Below are 23,749 nucleotides of genomic sequence, written 5' to 3' on the forward strand. Positions count from 1 at the left end.
TTCAAAAAAAGAAGGAAATAGCCGGTGCGAAAATTCTGGATTATGATCGGCGGGAATCCTGTGATTCGACTTGCGGTTGTTGATGATGTTTGATTCAGAGTGGCAAATTGCTTCGGTGTTATTTCGCAGGTCTTCCGCGACGTCTTCGCTGCTGGTGGTGGTGTCTCTGATGGGTGGATGAATGGCTTCCCCGGCAGGGTTGCAGCGGTCGGAGTTGTTGTTCTTCTGAGCTTGTGCGGTGTCGGTCTGAAGCTGTGGATGCTGAAGCTAAAACGTAAGCTTGTGATGCTGAACCGGAACACCCACCCCTGGGATATCCGGTTCAGTAAAATTGAAAAAAAAACGGAACCGGAACACCCACCCCTGGGATATCCGGTTCAGTAAAATTGAAAAAAAAACGGAACCGGAACACCCACCCCTGGGATATCCGGTTCAATAAAATTGAAAAAAAAAATAAAAAAGAAAAGTTAAAAATTTAATAAGGACAAAATTGGGATTTTTTTAAAATTGTAGGGGTATTGGGATAAATGTAGGGGTACGGGGTATAATTTTCGATAAAATATTGTTAATTGAAATTGCTGGCTGTTTATTTAAGCCCAAAACAGAATTGCCAAATGTCGTGGTGCATGCGAAGAGATGACACTCTGTTTCACCCAAACCAAAGCCACGTGTAATGGTCAATACATTTCCAGAACTCCATCGAAACAACACTGTTCTTTGTAGCGGCTTCACCTCAAAATTCAACTCATTATATAAGCCTCAGTTCCTCTGTCACATCGATCAATAACAACAAAACAAGCTCGAAGATGCAGGAAATCGGCAAGACAGAAGCATGGTTAAGGAAACACCGTCTTGTCTACAACTCAGCCACCAAACACCCTTTTATTCTCAGCATTCGCGACGGCACTGTTCAATCTCACTCCTTCAAAACATGGCTAGTGAGTAATAACTCACCTATTAGAATTTAGATCTCTGAAGAATCTTTTTTATTATTATTCCTTCATATGTTGTTTTTTCAGGCACAGGATTACTTGTTTGTTAGAGAGTTTGTTCCGTTTGTTGCAAGTGTGTTGATAAAAGCTTGTAAGGAGTCAGATGATAGTGATGATGTTGAAGTTATATTGGGAGGTATAGCTTCTCTCAATGATGAGTTATCATGGTTTAAGAAAGAAGCTAATAAATGGGATATTCGACTCTCCGAGGTTGTTCCTCAAAAAGCAAACAAAGATTATTGTCGGTAGGTTTATTTATTAATTATATGTTTTGGTTTTAGTCATAATTGTTTTCTTTAAGGTTGTTTGATTATGTTGATGTTATTGTTGTGATAGGTTGTTGGGAGGTTTGATGAGTTCAGATGTGGGGTATAGTGTGGCACTTACTGCGTTTTGGGCTATTGAAGTTGTGTATCAAGAGAGTTTTGCATCTTGTGTTGAAGAAGGTTCGAAAACTCCGAAAGAATTAAAAGAGACTTGTGAAAGATGGGGGAATGAGGGGTTTGGTCAGTACTGTCAAACTCTGCAGAAGATGGTTGATCGGCGGCTGCTGAAGGCTTCTGATGAGGAAGTGAAGAAGGCTGAAGTTGTGTTTTTGAGTATTGTTGAACATGAAGTTGAATTTTGGAATATGAGTAGTGGAAATTAGTTTTTGTTCTTGTTTAAAAGAAACCTTTGATGTATGTTATTATGTGTAAAATAATGAAAGCTTGTTCATGTTGGTAAGTGTGAATGTTGTTGATTGTGAAGCTTTGTAGCTTAAGGTACTGTATATAATGAAATGTCTAGTATAATAGAGTAAACTAGAAATATGGAAATGGAATGCACCTTGTTTTATTAATTAAGAAGGAAAGAACACTTCTGAATTTGAAAGAAGTTAAGTTTATTTGCTGCTTTGGGCATATAAACAAATTCCATGACAATCTATGCTCTAATGCCTTTGACAACATAACTGGTTTGGTATATGGAGAGAGAAGGGATCCATGGCAGGAAATCTGGACTCTAAGAGTCACAGAAAGGACATGTATTTTTATATGGATGATGCACCACAATGGTGTATTAAAACCAATCAATATCTTAGAAAATTGAATCTTCGAGATCCTTATTGTGAAGACTGTGCAGGACAAGTTGACTCTATTCTTCATGCTGTGAGAGACTGTAAAAACTGTAAAATTGTAAAGGAGATTTGGCTGAACATGTTGAACATTGCAGGCAAATACATATTTTTTTAAATTGAATCTAACAGATTGATTGGAGCATAGTATGAAGAGGAACCTAGGCAAGGAAGAGGAAGACTGGCAGCCACATATATTTTTTGATTGTGAATTAGATATCAATTTTATGAATAATCCTTTGAATCTCCTATGAAGGTCTCATCGTTACGATACCATGCATGAATAAGAAGTTTACAGTTGTCGTTGATTTGATGAATAAGTGGGTGTAACACAAGGGCAAAAAAGAGCGGCCCTAACAGACAGGGACGGACCTAGGTTGAAGGGAGTGTGGGCTGGTGACCCCACTAAATGTTGTTGATTGTGAATTAGATATCAATTTTATGAATAATTCTTTGAATCTCCTATGAAGGTCCCATCGTTACGATACCATGCATGAATAAGAAGTTTACAGTTGTCGTTGATTTGTTGATTTGATGAATGAGTGGGTGTAACACAAGGGCAAAAAAGAGCGGCCCTAACAGGTCACCTTGTTGCACTTTACTGGTTGACATAATATGTCCATCTCTGAGATATAACCTTGTTGTCCGCAAGTAAATATATGGGCATCTCATCCCACCTATCACAGAATGAGTGATCGATTTACCAGGTTGAAACCATCTAGAAATCTACCGTGAGTATGGTCAAAGAGCCATCACCGTGTCGCTTGCTTTACACCTTATTGACATTATGAAAAATGGCCTAAACACCACCCGATATCCCGACCCCAAACTAAAAGTCATTGAGATATCATATCACATCTTTACTAACCTTTTTTATTGCAACCTTGGATACCAACCGCCTCCAAATAAAATCCTCAATAATTGATCGTATCCCGACATCATGCTTAAATAACGACGTCAAGGGGCAGAGGCAAAAAACTCTGTCAAACTCACCGGACATCTTCCTCCTAGCCATAGGTTAATACCTAAAGTGATTGCACATAAGAGATCTCTAGACACATCAGAACCTTCCCCATACAATGCATTCAATAAATGTTGTGCTTGTACGGGTTGTTTAACCTCCAAAACCTTCATGGTATCATGGTATGTGTATTATAGGAGGCTACACTAGATGACCCCAACACTTTCAAAACCGCTGTGAAGTGACCATCTGCAATCTTACGAAAGCATTGTTTGACATTAGAGTCCACCTTTGCATCTTTTTCCTCAATATGAACTCCGTTATGGTTCAATTTATATTGCTAAGAATTGCTTAATACACTATTAGCTAATTTGACAAGACCATAAACATCCTTTCAAATAGCTAAACACTCTCAAATTTAATATTGCTGCAAGGCTTTCTAATTCTCAGACCCACATGCGATCCAGTCTATTCTGAAGCTTGACCGAATGTAAAGTGCAACGACCGCCTATTGGTTAGAGTCCAAAACAGAATTGCCAAATGTAGCGGTGCATGCGAAGGGATGACACTCTGTTTCACGTAAAACAAAGCCACGTGTAATAATCAACAAAGCCACGATACTGTTGGTAGCGGTTACCTCAAAATTCAACTCATTTTATGAGCCTCATTTTCTCTGTCACATCGATCAATAACAACAAGCTCGAAGATGCAGGAAACCGGCATGACTGAAAAATGGTTAAGAAAACACAGTTCTGTCTACAACTCAGCCACCAAACACCCCTTCATTCTCAGCATTCGCGACGGCACTGTTCAATCTCATTCCTTCAAAACACGGCTCGTAAGTCATAACTCATCCATTAGATAGATCTTTGATGAATCTTTTTAACTATGCTTCCTTCATATGTTGTTTTTTCAGGCGCAGGATTACTTGTTTGTTAGAGAGTTTGTCCCATTTGTTGCAAGTGTATTGATAAAAGCTTGTAAGGATTCAGATGACAGTGATGATGTTGAAGTTATATTAGGTGGCTTGGCTGCTTTCAATGATGACATATCATGGTTTAAGAGAGAAGCTAATAAACGTGACATTCGACTATCTGAGGTTGTTCCTCAAAAAGCAAACAAAGATTATTGTCGGTAGGTTTTATTAATCATTTGTTTTGATTCTAACTAACTGAAAATGTTTTGTTTAAGGTAATTTGATTTTGTTTATGTTGTTTTGATGTGACAGGTTGTTGGAAAGTTTGATGAGTTCAGATGTGGAGTATACTGTGGCACTTACTGTATTATGGGCTTGTGGAGTGGTGTATCTAGAGAGTTTTGCATATTGCATTGAAAAAGGCTCAAAAACAGCTCTAGAATGGAAGGAGATTTGTGAAAGATGGGGAACTGAAGGATTTGGTCAGTACTGTCAAACTTTGCAAAAGATGGTAGATAGGCGGTTGCTGAAGGATTCTGATGAGGAAGTGAAGAAGGCTGAAGTTGTGTTTTTGTGTATTGTTGAACATGAAGTTGAATTCTGGAACATGAGTAGTGGAAATTAGTGTTTGTTCTTGTTTAAAAGAAACCTTTGATGTATGTTATTATGTGTAAAATAATGCAAGCTTGTTCACATCTTATAAAAATTCATCAGATAGACTACCATTTAAATTTAACAAATATGATGTTGACCGTTGAGCTTACACATTATAATATCAACATACCTCACTTTTTTGGAAATTAAATAAGCTCCAGGCTTTGTGTGAGCTATAAGGATTTTACTTTTATAATGTATAGGTACAACATTACTCATCAAATAAGCATTAAGAAATAGTTTGAAGTAAAGCAAATTAATTTACTCAAATACTAATTAATTATATTTACTTATTTAATAGTAGTCATTTTTCCAATAACATGTTGAATAATTGTAATTGCATCATACGTATAATATAGAATCAGAATTTTAATTTTAGTTTATTTATAATTAAAACTGATATATCTGATCACCAAAGTGGCTGTAGTTTAGTGGTGAGAATTCCACGTTGTGGCCGTGGAGACCTGGGCTCGAATCCCAGCAGCCACACTAAATTTGTTTTTTTTTTAATATTTCTAAAATTTTAATTTAAGTTCCTTAAAGAAATTCCTTCAGCTTTAAGATTTTATAATGTTTTCCATCAACCACAAATAATCCAAAACCGAATAACAAAAACAAAAAGTTTGTAATCAGAATCAATTATATCAAGATTAAGATGCTTTAAATTTTCAACTTTATACTCCACCAACAATAACTTTATTTGAGTGAATAATGATTATATTCCTTCTCTCCATCTATAAAAGAACACTTATTTTTATAGTAATCTATAGAGTCATACAAAATAAATACATAAAAATTATTAGCAGAGTGAGTTCCATTCCATGGCTGATTTTCAACAAAAACTGGAAGCACTGAAGGGTCTAGTTGGTGTCCTTAATAGCATGGAAGATGATGGTGAAACTGAACCTCAAAACCCATCACCTTCTCAGCCTGGAAGGAATAATCGTCGTTCATCTGGAAAATATAACAACTCTGGGAAACAGAATATAAAAGGTTTGAGTAATCAAACTGGTTTCACTGAAGGAAATGCTAATGGAGCTATCAACTTTGGTGATTTACGTATGTAAAATCATTCTAAGTCAGTAACGTCATGTATAAATAAATTATTAGAATAAGTGCTTTCTTGCACGGCTCTAATATATATATATATATATATATATATATATATATATATATATATATATATATATTTCTTGAAGTTTTATTATATATAATTATATAATATATGATGGTGTCTACATTAATTGACAGAGCAATAATAATATATTAGCGTTGTAAATTTGTTTATTAGCTCCATTAATTTGAACAATATTTAATCAAAATTTTCCATTCAATTAATAAGATTTACTTAGGATAAGAACTAAAAGCTTCCAAACCATCACTCAAAATGTATGCCTTAAGTTTTCATGCAAATATCCTAAACTTCTTAAGAAATCACTATTAAAGATCATATGTCCCTTCAAGTTGTTTTTTTGTTGAGATTTTACTTCAAAAGAGCTTTCTTGCAAATAAATACACTTTCATCCATTGATAGGAACTATTGAATCAACCTCCATATCTCAAGAAAGCAACCGATAAATATGTGTAACACGATACTTACTATAAGCCTTCATAATCACCTACCTGCTTTGTTTTCATTGAAAAAAAACATTATTCAATAAAGTACAACAATTTAGAAATAAGCTCTCCTCCATACAAACAAACAACTTCTCTAACTCCAACATCTAAAAATATATGTGTGCATGGTATTCTTACAAAGATAAAGAATACTCAGAGATCTTAATATTTTTATAACAGTTAAGGCTTGCTCGTGGTGACGAGATGCCATGTATGATGGTGTTACCGTTTTTACAATGGTTTTAGAAGGACAATTCACATGATGTAAGAGGTTCTCTATGAAAGCGTTGTGCTTGGAGTATAGTGATATGTCTCGTTAAGGTAGAATATTTATAGAGACTTTTCTTTTTCCCTTAGGGTTTTAGAAACCATTAGAAGTATTAACTGCTTCCCCTTGACAGTGAGAGACTGTTGACTACCTATTTTTCCGCAAGTCATGGTACTTCTTATATGACTAATTGGGGGGGGGGGGGGGAGTATTATACATGTCATGTGCCCCAAGGACGAGCCCACATGTTATGTGAAGATGTTACCCGGACGATGTCATGTAATGCGAGGACCCTAGTGTCGCCCTTGTTTAGGACTCTTGTTAGGTTTTGGTTTGTTGACTGCATCTTGGTAAAACAATAAGTTCATTAAGATGTTGAACAAGATGTCGTGACATGTTGCTACGACATTGCAGCATGTGTTGTTTTTATTTTTGGAAGATCTGTTTCTATTGTTCCGGGAAATTTGTTTTGTTATTTGTTGATCAAGCAGCGCATTGAAGATTGAATTCTTTGAAGATTTGTTTCAAAGTTGAAGAGATAACATAATATCTGATTTGCTTGATTGGATGTCAAAACATTTTGCCTTGTATTTAAATATTTTGTCTTCCTTCTCTTTGTCGCATTGAAGAAGAAAGAGATGTTCAAATGTACGGTCGAGTGTGATGAGGCTTTCGTAAAGGTGAAGGATTTCCTCACATCGCACCCCATCCTCAATCGCCCGAGGAAGGAGTCACTATTACTTTTTAATCTCTCGCTTACCGATCATGCAATAATCTCTGTCCTCATCCAAGGGAGAAACAAGGAAGCTAGAACTCGTTAATCTCTCGAGAAGCTAGAACTAGTCGTCGTTGTCGCAGAGAGGAAGCTGAGACCTTATTTTCAGGGTTATAATTATTAAAACTAACTATCCTGTTCGACAGGTCTTGAAGAAGTAGGACATGACTGAAAGGATGGTATCATGGGCAGTGAAAGTCTTGGAATATAACAAACAGTATGATCAAGAAGGGAAATATCAATTCACAAGCTCTAGCCGATTTTATGGCAGAATTTAGCTTGCAAGTAGACGAGGAGACACCCCTAGAGTGGGTGTTGTCAGCTTGCAAGTAGACGAGGAGACACCCCTAGAGTGGGTGTTGTCAGTTGATGGTGGCTCGAATGTGAAAGGGAACGGCGCTGGATTAGTCATGGAAGGACCTGGCGAAATACTCATCGAGCAAGTTATGAAGTTTGATATCACCGTCAAACTGAAAGCTAAAAGCGACTCCAGACTGAAAGCCAAGAGGGACTCCTAATAAGTCGCCAACTTGGTTTCTAGGAAGTACCAGAAAAAACCACAGGTGATAAAATATCTACAATAGCTACGAAGACTATCATGTCGCTTTACTTTCTTTGAAATGGAGCATGTTCCTCGAGAACATAACTTCAAAGCAAATCTTTTGTCCAAGTCTGTCACCTTGAAGACAACAGGGTTGGTTTAACAAGATAGTGATCCAATACTTCCTTCTCTTCTGGGGGGATTGGTCTCTTGTTGGTGCTGTTGGATATTGATGACATTTTCCTCTAAAAATGTCAGATAACAGTACTATACACATCATAAATAATATTATTACTCTATCCAATCAAAATAATTTACAAACAATAAAAATTCAATTTTTTGTTTACTATGAAAAATCTATAAGTTTTTCCATTTTTAATAAATAATATGAATTTCTTTAACATACTAAAACAATTTTCATCATTTTAACATAGTCTAAATTTAAATCGGACAAAATACATTATTATAAATTTATATTATTATGAAAAATCTTTAAATTTTTATTCAAACAATAGGTTTACATAAAACATTTAAATTTCTTCAAAATAATTACACTACCTCAAATTTTTTGTAAAGCTAAAAATACAAACTATTTAAATTTATATTATATTTTTTTGAGAAAATTAAGTGATATTTTCTTCTCAATTAACTTCCTTGCACTAGGTATGATTGGTTTCCACGAGATAATTGAGTGATATTTATTAGATACAATGACTAGTATTTATATCATATTAGCTAATATTTTTGTCATCAAAGACTATAATTGTTAATCGATAATCTAGGATGTGAACATTACATAATTGTTTTATTATAATAGCATCATGATTTAGTGAGTGTTTTGCATAACATTAAGCAATATAGCAAAACGCCTTATAAAGAGAGCAATTTAGTCCACGACTCGATTAAATATTTTCTTAATAAAGACAATTTTCCAAAACCTTAAAACGACATATATTGATATATGAATCTATGCTAACCAATTATGCGGAGGAATATTATTTCATATATATATCGCATTGGCATTGATTCCCTTATCAACACAACTTTAGATGTTCTTCCATATGCATCTAAGAAACATATATGAGAAATAATTGAAGTAACAATTGACATGGAATCATATTCCTATCTTTATTTGCATTCACATTTATCAATTAAATATTCTCCTCTCCACTCAAACTCTATTAAAGGAACTCAAACTCCTCAAACACATAGCAAACCTATCAAAACTACATTTTTAACAACTTTTCCATTTTCTCAAGCATTCAATCAATGGCAGGTATTGCATCTGGAATCTGCAGCCTTGCTGTCGGCGGCGATGCACGACGCCGGCAAACACAACCACAGCAGTGTTGCTCCAACGGCAACACTCCTGCTCCTACGCCTTCGCCTGCGCCTGTGCAGCAGTCATATGAAGAGTTTGCCTACTCAAATACTGGAAAACAGAACATCAAAGGACTTACTAATCAAACTGGCTATGTTAAGGGTAATGCTAATGGAGTCATCAACTTTGGTTCCTTGACATCCTCTGCTAATGCTCAGAGGCAAGCATGAATGAATGCATGAAGCAATAATGTGTATCTGGTGGAGGCAACTCAATATAACTATTAACTAAATAAGTGTTATGTTGTGTTGCCTATCATATATCATAATGTGTGTGTGTGTGAGTCGATCATAACCATTATAATATAATAAGACGTGGGCTGGATTTTCAAATGTATTAATTAAAGTTTTATTATATGTAAAATACTCAATAAAGGGCCTTCACAAATAGCATTTATAGCATAAACAACTTTTTCTTTTTTTTTTATAAGCAACATTATATTCAATTTCGAGTACTAGGGGTACTCCAACCCGAATACAAGAAACACCAACAACTCAAACTATACAACAATTCAACTTAAGTATAAAACAAAGTCTGAGACATATTCCTCGCACCTATGCCAACCACATCACAATTAATCTACATAAACCTTTATCTGCATCTAGTCTCGTCGATGAGTACAAATCGAAAGAGCGAGAAATAAGGTTCATCATCAGCCTTGCAACCTTCTTGCAAGGGGCACCGCGGGTGTCATATAACTGAAAAATTAAACTTGCTGAAATTTTCAAAGCACGCACTATAATGCTTCCACGAGGTATGCTTATGCTTAAATCCTTTAACAAATTTACTCTAAAAAATATTACATATATTTATAAATAAATGTATAAAATAAACCATCAAGAATTGAAATTACTAGAATTAACTAAAAAAAAGTGAGTTTTGGAGGAGCAGGTATGGCAGGCGGCGGGTTTTGGCGAGCGGCGAGCCTAAAATCCCAACCCAACCCGCCAATTTTTAGCGGGTGCGCGGGCGGCCCGGCGGGCCCCGGCCCGTATTTAAATTTTCCATCAATACATTCCAGTAGGTGGGAATCATCGAAGAGAGGGTTCATGGAAATCGGTGATTGATACTGTGAGAAGGAGATTATCAACTTGGAATAATAAACACCTCTCAATTGGTGGTCGTATCATTCTGCTAAAGTCAGTCCTAAGTGCGCTTCCTGTGTATTATTTATCGTTTTTTAAGGCTCCTTCATGTATTATTTTGAAATTGGAATGGATGTTTAAAAATTTTTTATGGGGAGGAGATTTGGAGCGTAGGAAAATACATTGGATCCAGTGGGATAAGATTTGTAGAAATAAGGCAGAAGGTGGTGTAGGCATTAAGAACCTAAAGGCGTTTAACCTGAGTTTGGTAGGGAAGTGGAAATGGAGATTAATTACTGAGAAAAACAGGTTATGGGTTAGAATCTTGGAGAGCAAGTATGAGGTAAGCAGTTCTGGAGGAAGCAAGATAGATAAGTATAGTTCTCTATGGTGGCGAGATTTACAGTCGATTGATAAGGATGAAGGGAGTTTTAGGGCAAAGTGGTTTGATGACAATCTAAGTAAGGACGTTGGTAACGGTATTGAAACATCCTTTTGGGAGGATCCTTGGTTGGAAGGGAGGAGTTTAAAGGAAAGCTATCCTGAATTATATAGTGTGGCAGCGGAGAAAGAAATATCAGTAGGAGAAGCTATTAGGAGAGAGAGTAGCGGATCGGTTTGGATTGGAAACTGGGAAAGCAATTTGAATGAGGAAAATGTCAAGAGTGTAGAGGAAATCAAAGAAAGGATACAAACAGTTACTGTGAAGGATAATGTGAAAGATAAGTGGAGTTGGTGCAAGAATGTTTATTCGGTTAAGGAAGCATACTCGGTGATCATGAAGGGGTTGACGTCTCAAAGAGGGGAAAATAAGGAATTGGCGGAGGTTTGGAGTAAAATTGTCCCGTTTAAAGTATCGGTATTGGCTTGGAGAATTTGGCAGAATAGGATTCCAAGCAGAGATAATTTAGTTAGAAGGGGTCTCCTAGTAGAACCTCAAAATTCATGTCCTTTTGGCTGTGGAAAAGAGGAAAATGTCGCTCACATTTTCTTCGAATGTCCTTCAGCTTGGCTGGCATGGAGCGAGGTCCTAGGCTGGCTCCGTATTTCATATGTTTCACATAATGATGTAATGCATAGTTTTAAGCAATTTGCAGGAATTGGCAGCGGAGGGAGAGTCTTCAGGGAGAGATTCGTAGTGATATGGTATGCATGCATTTGGACCATATGGAGAAGGAGGAATGAAAAGGTATTCAGGCCGTTGGTATGTCGGAATTCCAGCTACATAGAGGAAATTCAGGCTCTGTCATGGAGGTGGCTAAAGTCAAAGTTGAAAGGATTTAGTTATGACTTAACTCAATGGATAACACACCCAAAGGAGTGTGTTGGATGGATTAACAATTAGTTATATGGCTGTGGCAGATCTGTGTATATTTGGAGAAGAGGAATTATCTTGAACTGGCTTTGTGGAGTAGATAGGCTATGTGGAATTAGCTTTGGTGTAGGATGAGCTTTTGTGTAGGATGTTTTTGTGCTGCGTGCTTTGAGGTTATCCTGACTGCGATACTGGGTGGATTGGTATTGAGTAGGGTGGGCTCTAAAGAATTGGTTCGGCAAAGGACTGGTGGAAGGACATTAGGAAGGGTGATGATAGAGTGTGGTTCTGGTTTGGTTAGGGGGTGTTGAGTTATAGAGATTTAGTTTGTATTTGTTATGGTATTTTGTTTCTCCTGTACTGGTGTTGAATCTACACTATTATACCACAACATTGGGGGTAAATTGCTTGGATTTGCAGTATTGTAGCAGTGATGTTCCTGTGCAAGTGGAGTGTAGAAGTGTTCTGTTGTTGTGGAATTTAGTCCGTAGAAAGTGTTGGCAGTTGGCAGAAGTAAGGCTAGAAGTGAGTGTTGGCAGTTAATGTCTTAGAGGTAGTTTCGTGGTATATCGGTCTCTCGGTAATTTTGGGAGGCGGTTCGAGCAGGTTTGGCTGGAATTGTGTAACTGCATGAGCATTGGCAAGGGAGGGTGGAAGTATATAAGGTTAAGACAGCAACTTTCTGTGTTCACATTAGTAGTTGTGGTGTTACTGTAATTTTGTAGGAGTATTGGCATGGGAGGGTGGAGGTATATAATGTTAAGTCAACAATTTTCTGTTTACACATTAGTAGTTTTGGGGTTATTATAATTTTGTAATTGGTCTTGGTGTGTCTTTTGTATGTTGGATTTCTAATCTAGCTGCAACACTGCTTGTGTATGCAGTTACTCAATAATAATTTTTTCCTTTGGCTTTGCAAAAAAAAAAAAAGTGTGGCACAGAATCCAATTTGAATAAAAATAATAATTAAGGGAAAAATATATATGGTACGGTGTGGTGTCAAATTCAGGTGTAAACATAATATTTATCTTCTTCCATTTATGACTAAATCTCTCGATGGTTTAAAAAAAATTTAAGATTATTTTTAGAGTTTAAAAACATTTTTAAAATGCTTTAGAAATTACCAGCAGAAATTAATAATGCAGACCGTAAAAAAAATTTGTGAAAGAGAAAAGACACGAGAAATTTATATAGGTTCAATCAAGAAGACTTAATCATGTCTTCAAAATTTGATTCAGAGAGTATCTAGTAACATCCCGATTTTTATTAATATTTTTATTAATTATATTATTTGGTGTTTTTAATAATTATTTTCTTAATTTAGTCATTTTTGACGTTTATTGAGATTTTCGCGTTTTGGGACGATTTAGTCGGTATTAGTTCGGGATAGCGGATCGATATTTAATCGAAAATTTTAATATTTTTAGTATTAAAAGTATTAATTAGTTAATATTTAGCGTTTTGAGAATTTTCTAAGTAATTAAGATTAGACCGGAAATATAAGACATTGAGTTATTAGAGGATTTTATCCGTATTTATTTTATTATATTATTTTATTTTATTTGGTGTGTTAATTATTTATTTAATTGTTATGTGATATAATAATTAATTTAATTAATTAACTTGTGTGTATTTGTGTTTAATTAGTAGTAGAATAAATGAGATAACAGTTATTGGGCCTAATTAGTTAGAATGTGAGATTAGTTGGGTTAAGCCCAATAAGAATAAAGATATTGAGGGTTTAGAGAATAGAAACATTATTTTCATTTTGTTCTTTGGCAAGAGTAGAGAAAGAGGGGAAGAGGAGCAAAAGAGGAGCAAAAGAGGGAGCTATGGTTTTGAAGAAATTATCAAGAGGTAAGGGGGAGAATCCCTATTATTATGGGTTAGTATGATTGGGTCAATGGGTAGATTGACATGATTTAGGGATTTTGTTCTTCTAATTTAGGTTTTTGACATGGTAGGTTTTGTTGAGAATCCATAAAATTGATGTTAGAAACATGTTTTGATGATAGTAATTAGTACATTGGTGAAATTGAGAGATAGATTGAAAATCCAATTTGATATTTTTATACTGTGGTGTCAATTTCTTATACATATATATATTGCATCGTTTCTCTGTTATTACTACCTCATGTAGTGTCACTTTGTTTTACTACTTCCTGTAGCGTTATTTGATTCAATGCAGATATATTACAGAACCACTTTACTTTACCGTAGCGAGACAACTAGTAACAATTAGATATACATCTTGTAGGTTCATTAATGAATTAAATAGATAGAAAATATAGCCATGGATAGTTAGATTTGCATAACTATATCAATCTCTACTGTAAACTTTATATGCTTGGCCTTTGACTTATTTATCTATTTTATCAAAGAATTCTTGGTAGGATAAATAAAATTAAAAAAAAAATAAATAAAATTGGCACAGGATGGGAATGATAGGCGATATATATCATTGCCATTCACTGTTGGAGTTTACTTAGTTTTAATAACCAATAATAAGACAATTTTTTAAAATTTACTCAGCCTAGTATATTGTCACAAACCATATATTTTAAGATTAGATATTTGCAATTTATTAGTTTTAGAATATTTGCAATTTAGAGATAAATATTTGAGGATTTGGTTAATTTAAATTAATTTCAATTTCGAGTTGTTAATAGAGTTGTTAAAATTGTCAATAAAATTGTTAGAGTTGTTTCGAGTTATTACGAGTCATATTTTAATTGCTTTGTGTGATTTTGACATGTTTAGAGTTGTTAGTGTAAGATGTCGGTATTTGTTTTTTATGGAAACTTTAACAATTCATATCTTTTGAACCGTAACTCCGTTTGAGTCTCCGGTCGGAGCGTTAAAAAAAGCTAGCGCGATATTCTTTTCAATAAAAATGGTCTTGAGCAATAGTATGCTAGAAGGTAGAAATGGGATAGAAATATAAGTGAATTAAATTAATATAGTTTGATATTAATTGGTTAAACTAATAATTGAATTAATTTCGATGAGTCTATTTAATCAGATTATGTTTGGACTTGGATAACTTATTCGGTTTATCGGTAAATTACGGTATTTTGAGAATTGTCCGTAATTGGGTTTTTGGCTCGAATATTAATGTTGAGAATAATATATTGTCATGCCAATGATGTTGTTTTGATATATATGTATATATATATATATATATATATATATATATATATATATATATATATATATATATATGTGATAAATGTGAATTGACATGAGATAGTATGGATACTAGTGTTAATTGGATTTTGTGAATCGTAATTGATTAATTGGTCTTTTATATGTGAATGGTATGTATGTGTTGAGAATGTTGTGTACAATATTATGGATAATTCATAGAGTGAATTATTGTGATATGCTAAATATTAAGATGGTAGAGATGATCTTAATTGCATATGTTTGATTAACATTGTACATACATTCATATTATGGTGTGCCTTGAAACAAAGGTGGTTTGCTTTGAAACAAAAGCGAGGCTTAGATTCTAGAGTGAATCGGAAGCGGTAAACTATATGTTTACATTTTGGTGGGCTTTGATCTTGTCCGGATCGGAAGCGTGGCTTGGATTCTAGATATTGAATCGGAAAGCGGTGAAACGTTGGGTTCACATTGCGGTACCACATGCATAGCGTCACATATCTTGCATTGAGTCACATTAGAATTATGCGATAATTGATCATGTGAAGTTGATGTAGTTGTGATGTGTGTATGAGCTTGATAATTGAAATGAGTGATGTTTGAATGCATATTTGATTAAATGTGTGAATATGTGATAATTATGGTTGTGTGCGTAATTGAGAATATAATATTGGAATTGAAATATTATACTCTTTATACTTGTTGTATACTTGATAACATGTGAAATATCGATCGATTATTATTGTCTACATGGTTATACATAGTGTGATTAATTATTTGAACTGTTGATTCAACCATTGTATCTTATTATACCTTCTTCATAATGATTCGTATTCTCACCCTTCTGTTTTAATGTTGCCCTCGTTTGGCGACATGCAGGTTCTGGAGTTTAGTAGCTCGTGTGTGATCTAGTCGGAGATTCTTCCGTGTTTGTTGGAGATTAGGTAGTGAGTCGATGCTCTGGTCATGTAACACTGGGTAGATTAGTCGTGTTGAACTCATGTTTCTATTTGGTTATGTATTATGTTTATGACTTGAGAACTTGTTATTTGGCTACTTGTTGTTTGAGAGGTTTTCCAGCCAAATATTCTGAATTATGTTTTTAATTTATATTGATATGATTATTGAGACTTGATCATGGTATGAGACATGGATCATTTTATGAAACACATGAGTATTTAGTAGTTTCCGCTGTGAATGCATATTCTGGATAAAATATGATTAACTGAGAAGTGTTATTTGAAATGACCAGGTGTATCATATATTGTAAGTAAATGCTGTCGGTTTTTAAAGGTTTTTAGTTTTTGAAAACATCGATGTGACGCCCTTTTATTATATGCATGCTTATTCTCTGATTATATGCTTATTTATTTTGGGGTATAAAATGGGTGTTACATTAGTGGTATCAGAGCATGGTCGACCAGTTGGTCAATAGTCGATAATGTTTTCTAATCATGTTGTATTTGATTCGTGTATCTGACACGATCAATACTGTTTGTCTGGTTATTTGGCTGTTTAGGACGACGGTTGCAAGAAGGAATGATGACATTAATGTCGGAGCAGTAACGAGGTGGATTGGTGCCATTGGACAAGCATCGCACGAGAGTGCAGGTAATGGAGGAGAGGATGAGTTACGTGCTTTTGGAGACTTTCAAAGGTGCAATCTGCCGAGCTTTGAAGGAAAGTATGGACCGGACAAAGCACATGCATGGATGAGAGAAGTGGAGAAGATCTTTCAAGTCATGAGTTGTACTGATGTACAGAAGGTACGGTTTGATACTCACATGCTGACGGAAGGAGCTGAGGATTGGTGGTCTGTGGGAAACCGTATGATGACGTGAGGAAACAATCTGGTTTTAGCAAGAAGCCAAGTGGGGAGGAGCTTCTACTCCGATTAAGTGCTACAGGTGTGGCGATACGGGTCACAAAACTGTTGATTGTGGAATTGGTTTGAGTAGGATTTGCTACAGTTGTGGTGAGCAAGGACACAATTGTGCCATGTGTGACAAGCCAAAGAAGGAGCAAGCGAAAGGAAAAGTGTTTGCTTTGTCTGGTGCTGAGACCACTGCTAAGGAGAAGCTAATTTGAGGTACGTGCTTTATTATTGATAATGGTGCAACACATACTTCCATTCTTTGGATTGTGCTATGAGATTGGTTCTTGTTTTATCTGTTACGCATAGAAGTATGGTTATTGATACTCTTGCTATGAGTTTTGTTCTACTTAATTGTGTGTTGAATTATCCGTTGAGCATTTTTGGTAGAGATTTTGGAATTGACTTAGTTTGTCTCCGTGAGTTCAATTTGATGAGAATGTTGATATGAGTTGTTTGGAGTTAAATCGAGTAATTGTAACCTCAAGAGAGATTTTGGGTCTCGGTAGTTTAGGAGGTTTAGAATACAAGATATGAAGGAACGATATTGTAGTTTAGTAATGGAGGTTTATGTTTCATTATGATTGTCGACTGTCTATTGACAAATTGAGGACTTGATCACCCTTAATCTATTGTTGATAGAAGACGAGATCGTATTGGACGAGATAGACTTTTCTTACTAACTTGGTAGTGTGTAAAACGACTAGGAAGAAGTTGAAGGGTCAAGTTGAGGAGTTATATGAGAAGAGGTTCATTCGTCTAGATGTGTAGCCGTAGGGTTGCGCTTGTTTTGTTGATTAAGAAGAAAGAAGGTTCCTTGAGGTAACATTTCTGGAGGATTTAATTCTAAGAGTAAAGATGATCATGTTGAACATGTAAGGATTGTGTTATCGGTGTTGAAAGAGAAGAAGTTATGTGCTCAGTTTTCTAAGTATGAGTTTAGTGAAGGAAGTGAGTTTCCCTGGATATGTGATTTTGAGCTGAGGTGTGTTGATGCGGAATCGACAAGTGGTGACTTATGCTTCAAGGCAACTGAGAATTCGTGAGAGGAATTATTCGACGTATGAATGAGAGTTATCCTCCGTTGTGTTTGTTTTGAAACTTAAGAGGTATTATTGTTTGGATCGAGATTTGAGGTGTGTAGTGACTACAAGAATTGAATATGAGGAAAAAAAAAGGCGAGTGGAATTTTGAAGGATTATGATTTTGGGTTGAATTACCATCCTGGAAAAGCGAATGTTGTAACTGATGCATTGAGCAGGAAATCATTGCATATGTCTATGTCAATGATTCGAGAATTAAAGATGTTGGAACAATTTAGAGACTTGAGTTTGGTTTGTGAGACGAAGTCTTCGTGTATTAAGTTTGGTATGTTGAAGCTTACTTGTGGTATTCTTGATGAGGTTAGAGAGGGTCAAAAATTGGATTTAGAATTAGTTGACAAGATGACATTGATGAAGTAAGGAAAAAGGTAATAACTTTCGGATTGATGAGAATAGTGTCATGAGGAGTCATGATCAAGTTTGTATTCCCGATGTTTCAGATTTGAGAAAGAGAATTTTGGATGAAGGGCATTGTAATGGTTTGAGTATACGTCATGATGCTACTAAAATGTAACAAGATTTGAGGAAAATGTTTAGTAGTAAAGTATGAAGAGAGATATGGCGGAATTGTGTATTTGAGTTGGACTTTTCAGAAACCGTTTAGTTGGTGAAACAGTTATCCTATTAGAGTGGAAGTGAGATAGTATCTCTATGGATTTTGCTTCGGGTTGCTGAAAACATCGAGTAATTGTGAAATGATTTAGGTCATTGTGGATAGGTTGACGAGATGCGCTTATTTTATTCCAGTGAGGATGGATTGTCGGATAGAGAGACTTGCTAAGTTTGACATCGAGAGAACGGTGTGTTTGCATGATATTCCATTCGAGTATTGGAGCGGCATCCTTGAAAGCTTGTATGGTTGAATATATGACACGTTTTGTATTGGTATGAATCGGGAGAGAGTAAGTGTGGTTTCGGTGTCGAAATGGTTGTGTCGATTGAATTTTCGAGGACGAAAATATTCTAAGTGGGGGAGAGTTGTAACATCCCGATTTTTATTAATATTTTTATTAATTATATTATTTGGTGTTTTTAATAATTATTTTCTTAATTTAGTCATTTTTGACGTTTATTGAGATTTTCGCGTTTTGGGACGATTTAGTCGGTATTAGTTCGGGATAGCGGATCGATATTTAATCGAAAATTTTAATATTTTTAGTATTAAAAGTATTAATTAGTTAATATTTAGCGTTTTGAGAATTTTCTAAGTAATTAAGATTAGACCGGAAATATAAGACATTGAGTTATTAGAGGATTTTATCCGTATTTATTTTATTATATTATTTTATTTTATTTGGTGTGTTAATTATTTATTTAATTGTTATGTGATATAATAATTAATTTAATTAATTAACTTGTGTGTATTTGTGTTTAATTAGTAGTAGAATAAATGAGATAACAGTTATTGGGCCTAATTAGTTAGAATGTGAGATTAGTTGGGTTAAGCCCAATAAGAATAAAGATATTGAGGGTTTAGAGAATAGAAACATTATTTTCATTTTGTTCTTTGGCAAGAGTAGAGAAAGAGGGGAAGAGGAGCAAAAGAGGAGCAAAAGAGGGAGCTATGGTTTTGAAGAAATTATCAAGAGGTAAGGGGGAGAATCCCTATTATTATGGGTTAGTATGATTGGGTCAATGGGTAGATTGACATGATTTAGGGATTTTGTTCTTCTAATTTAGGTTTTTGACATGGTAGGTTTTGTTGAGAATCCATAAAATTGATGTTAGAAACATGTTTTGATGATAGTAATTAGTACATTGGTGAAATTGAGAGATAGATTGAAAATCCAATTTGATATTTTTATACTGTGGTGTCAATTTCTTATACATATATATATTGCATCGTTTCTCTGTTATTACTACCTCATGTAGTGTCACTTTGTTTTACTACTTCCTGTAGCGTTATTTGATTCAATGCAGATATATTACAGAACCACTTTACTTTACCGTAGCGAGACAACTAGTAACAATTAGATATACATCTTGTAGGTTCATTAATGAATTAAATAGATAGAAAATATAGCCATGGATAGTTAGATTTGCATAACTATATCAATCTCTACTGTAAACTTTATATGCTTGGCCTTTGACTTATTTATCTATTTTATCAAAGAATTCTTGGTAGGATAAATAAAATTAAAAAAAAAATAAATAAAATTGGCACAGGATGGGAATGATAGGCGATATATATCATTGCCATTCACTGTTGGAGTTTACTTAGTTTTAATAACCAATAATAAGACAATTTTTTAAAATTTACTCAGCCTAGTATATTGTCACAAACCATATATTTTAAGATTAGATATTTGCAATTTATTAGTTTTAGAATATTTGCAATTTAGAGATAAATATTTGAGGATTTGGTTAATTTAAATTAATTTCAATTTCGAGTTGTTAATAGAGTTGTTAAAATTGTCAATAAAATTGTTAGAGTTGTTTCGAGTTATTACGAGTCATATTTTAATTGCTTTGTGTGATTTTGACATGTTTAGAGTTGTTAGTGTAAGATGTCGGTATTTGTTTTTTATGGAAACTTTAACAATTCATATCTTTTGAACCGTAACTCCGTTTGAGTCTCCGGTCGGAGCGTTAAAAAAAGCTAGCGCGATATTCTTTTCAATAAAAATGGTCTTGAGCAATAGTATGCTAGAAGGTAGAAATGGGATAGAAATATAAGTGAATTAAATTAATATAGTTTGATATTAATTGGTTAAACTAATAATTGAATTAATTTCGATGAGTCTATTTAATCAGATTATGTTTGGACTTGGATAACTTATTCGGTTTATCGGTAAATTACGGTATTTTGAGAATTGTCCGTAATTGGGTTTTTGGCTCGAATATTAATGTTGAGAATAATATATTGTCATGCCAATGATGTTGTTTTGATATATATGTATATATATATATATATATATATATATATATATATATATATATATATATATATATATATATATGTGATAAATGTGAATTGACATGAGATAGTATGGATACTAGTGTTAATTGGATTTTGTGAATCGTAATTGATTAATTGGTCTTTTATATGTGAATGGTATGTATGTGTTGAGAATGTTGTGTACAATATTATGGATAATTCATAGAGTGAATTATTGTGATATGCTAAATATTAAGATGGTAGAGATGATCTTAATTGCATATGTTTGATTAACATTGTACATACATTCATATTATGGTGTGCCTTGAAACAAAGGTGGTTTGCTTTGAAACAAAAGCGAGGCTTAGATTCTAGAGTGAATCGGAAGCGGTAAACTATATGTTTACATTTTGGTGGGCTTTGATCTTGTCCGGATCGGAAGCGTGGCTTGGATTCTAGATATTGAATCGGAAAGCGGTGAAACGTTGGGTTCACATTGCGGTACCACATGCATAGCGTCACATATCTTGCATTGAGTCACATTAGAATTATGCGATAATTGATCATGTGAAGTTGATGTAGTTGTGATGTGTGTATGAGCTTGATAATTGAAATGAGTGATGTTTGAATGCATATTTGATTAAATGTGTGAATATGTGATAATTATGGTTGTGTGCGTAATTGAGAATATAATATTGGAATTGAAATATTATACTCTTTATACTTGTTGTATACTTGATAACATGTGAAATATCGATCGATTATTATTGTCTACATGGTTATACATAGTGTGATTAATTATTTGAACTGTTGATTCAACCATTGTATCTTATTATACCTTCTTCATAATGATTCGTATTCTCACCCTTCTGTTTTAATGTTGCCCTCGTTTGGCGACATGCAGGTTCTGGAGTTTAGTAGCTCGTGTGTGATCTAGTCGGAGATTCTTCCGTGTTTGTTGGAGATTAGGTAGTGAGTCGATGCTCTGGTCATGTAACACTGGGTAGATTAGTCGTGTTGAACTCATGTTTCTATTTGGTTATGTATTATGTTTATGACTTGAGAACTTGTTATTTGGCTACTTGTTGTTTGAGAGGTTTTCCAGCCAAATATTCTAAATTATGTTTTTAATTTATATTGATATGATTATTGAGACTTGATCATGGTATGAGACATGGATCATTTTATGAAACACATGAGTATTTAGTAGTTTCCGCTGTGAATGCATATTCTGGATAAAATATGATTAACTGAGAAGTGTTATTTGAAATGACCAGGTGTATCATATATTGTAAGTAAATGCTGTCGGTTTTTAAAGGTTTTTAGTTTTTGAAAACATCGATGTGACGCCCTTTTATTATATGCATGCTTATTCTCTGATTATATGCTTATTTATTTTGGGGTATAAAATGGGTGTTACATCATCCAATTCAGCTACACACTTTCTATATTCCTTCTTGTCTGCATCAAGTTTTTTTTGCAAGATCTTCTATATGTAAAGTCACTGTAAATATAGATGGCACGTCTGATAACCCAACAAAAATTACAATAATGAAGAGTTTCTGTCTTTGACAATCCTCATATTGTTCCAATATGTTAGGATTGACAAATAGGATTGAATTGGCTTGAGAAATTGTAGCCTGGATTGCTGCCTCCAATATGTTTGTCCGATGATTTCTCTTATAGAAACTTGTTTGAGTAGGCTTTAGTTACATTACATTCGATTGTCGTTGATTTATAGGCTATAGCCAAAATAGTGATATTTCCCGGTAGCTTAATTGCAACTTCAAGAGGACAAAAGCTGCAAACTTCACCCCAACTATACTTCAATGATATAAGCTGCAACAATCTAATGAAAAAACACACCAAGATTTCCCGGTAGCTGAATTTGTGTGTTTTGTTTTTTTTGCTGTAATTTTGTTGGTAACAGTTTTTCTAGTGAGTTATGAATTATTTCATTTGCTGTGGAACAATACTGACTTTATTAACTTTTGAACATTTTTGCTCTTAATATGGGGTAACTTCTAGAGTGAGGCACTAACCAAATCCCTCACCATGTACCACATTTACAAACCATTAGATTAAATGAATATATAGATTTTATTATACACCACACCACATTGGATTGTATTTTCTTTTTAACCTTTTTTTGAGTCTACTCTTCTCCGCCATCGTAACTACTACCGCCACCAAGACATTAACATCATCTTCTCTGCCATCGTAACTACTACCACCACCAAGGCATTAACATCATCTTCTCCGTCATCGTAACTACTACCACCACCAAGACATTAACATTTAACATCATCTTCTCCGTCATCGTAACTACTACCTTTTTTGAGTATGCTCTTCACGCTATTTCTACATTTGTTGCATTTTTCACACTAGTTTATCAACTCAAATTTTCTCTGGTTTTTTTCAACCTAGTAAATATGATATTTGTTTTCTTCTAAGAAGACAATAATGAGTTTTTGAGTTCTTCCATATTTACTGTGATTCTGGTTGGATCTAAGATGGTGTTGGAAGTTAAGATAAATTGATGTTGAAACGTTGGGAAGAGTAAAAGAAGTTGTTTTTTCTCCAATTAATTTGCTTATAAGACTGGTTTTGCAATTTAGTAAGGATTAGTCCAACATTTATTGGGTTGTCGTTAGATTAATCTGAATACTGGGATATAAAAGAGATGGTTTTTTTAGGAGGGAGGGTTGAAATGTGGAATATTTATTGATATTAAAACACCACTGTTAATGATGGCGTTGTGGTGCTAGTTATTGTAGATATAACAGTAGAGAAGATGCATGGTTCATGTCTTCATGATATAAGAGTGTTAATTAATATTGGAGACTTAAAACAAAGAGGAAAGATTGATGAAATAATCTTATGTGGTATGGTCTATGATAATATATATGAACTCTTTTAATCTATTGGTTGTTAAAAGTGGTTCATAGTGAGGGACTTAATTAATCCCTCATTCTAGAATTCACCCTTAATATGGTAGTCAGTTTTTTCCATTATTTTATGACATGTCTTTGACATTATCATTAAGGGAGTTTTTTTGTGATTTAATTTTTATCAATATTCTTAAAAGAGTTTGTTCTTAATGCTTATAAT

At 34.3% G+C, this 23,749-nt stretch overlaps 2 protein-coding genes, 1 long non-coding RNA gene and 1 other non-coding gene across 4 annotated transcripts; all 4 read left to right on the plus strand.

The window, feature by feature from the left end:
• The first annotated feature begins 765 nt into the window (after window positions 1–765).
• On the plus strand, window positions 766–1,718 carry LOC131631006 (probable bifunctional TENA-E protein). Its single transcript, XM_058901773.1, has 3 exons — window positions 766–938; window positions 1,020–1,237; window positions 1,329–1,718. Exons 1-3 carry the CDS (start codon window positions 807–809, stop codon window positions 1,639–1,641), a joined length of 663 nt encoding a protein of 220 aa, XP_058757756.1. The 5' UTR covers window positions 766–806; the 3' UTR covers window positions 1,642–1,718.
• Window positions 1,719–3,735: 2,017 nt separating this feature from the next.
• On the plus strand, window positions 3,736–4,725 carry LOC131631016 (probable bifunctional TENA-E protein). Its single transcript, XM_058901785.1, has 3 exons — window positions 3,736–3,905; window positions 3,984–4,201; window positions 4,296–4,725. The coding sequence occupies exons 1-3, from the start codon at window positions 3,774–3,776 to the stop codon at window positions 4,606–4,608; spliced, it is 663 nt and encodes a 220-aa protein (XP_058757768.1). The 5' UTR covers window positions 3,736–3,773; the 3' UTR covers window positions 4,609–4,725.
• Window positions 4,726–5,054: 329 nt separating this feature from the next.
• On the plus strand, window positions 5,055–5,126 carry TRNAH-GUG (transfer RNA histidin (anticodon GUG)). Its single transcript has one exon. It is a non-coding gene; the product is annotated as a tRNA-His (tRNA).
• A 7,778-nt stretch (window positions 5,127–12,904) lies between these two features.
• On the plus strand, window positions 12,905–23,630 carry LOC131631025 (uncharacterized). The gene is made up of 3 exons (XR_009292588.1): window positions 12,905–13,476; window positions 15,664–19,349; window positions 21,543–23,630. It is a non-coding gene; the product is annotated as an uncharacterized LOC131631025 (long non-coding RNA).
• The last annotated feature ends 119 nt before the right edge of the window (window positions 23,631–23,749 follow it).

The sequence above is a fragment of the Vicia villosa genome, linkage group LG1, assembly GCF_029867415.1.
Source record: "Vicia villosa cultivar HV-30 ecotype Madison, WI linkage group LG1, Vvil1.0, whole genome shotgun sequence".
Taxonomy (NCBI): Eukaryota; Viridiplantae; Streptophyta; class Magnoliopsida; order Fabales; family Fabaceae; genus Vicia; species Vicia villosa.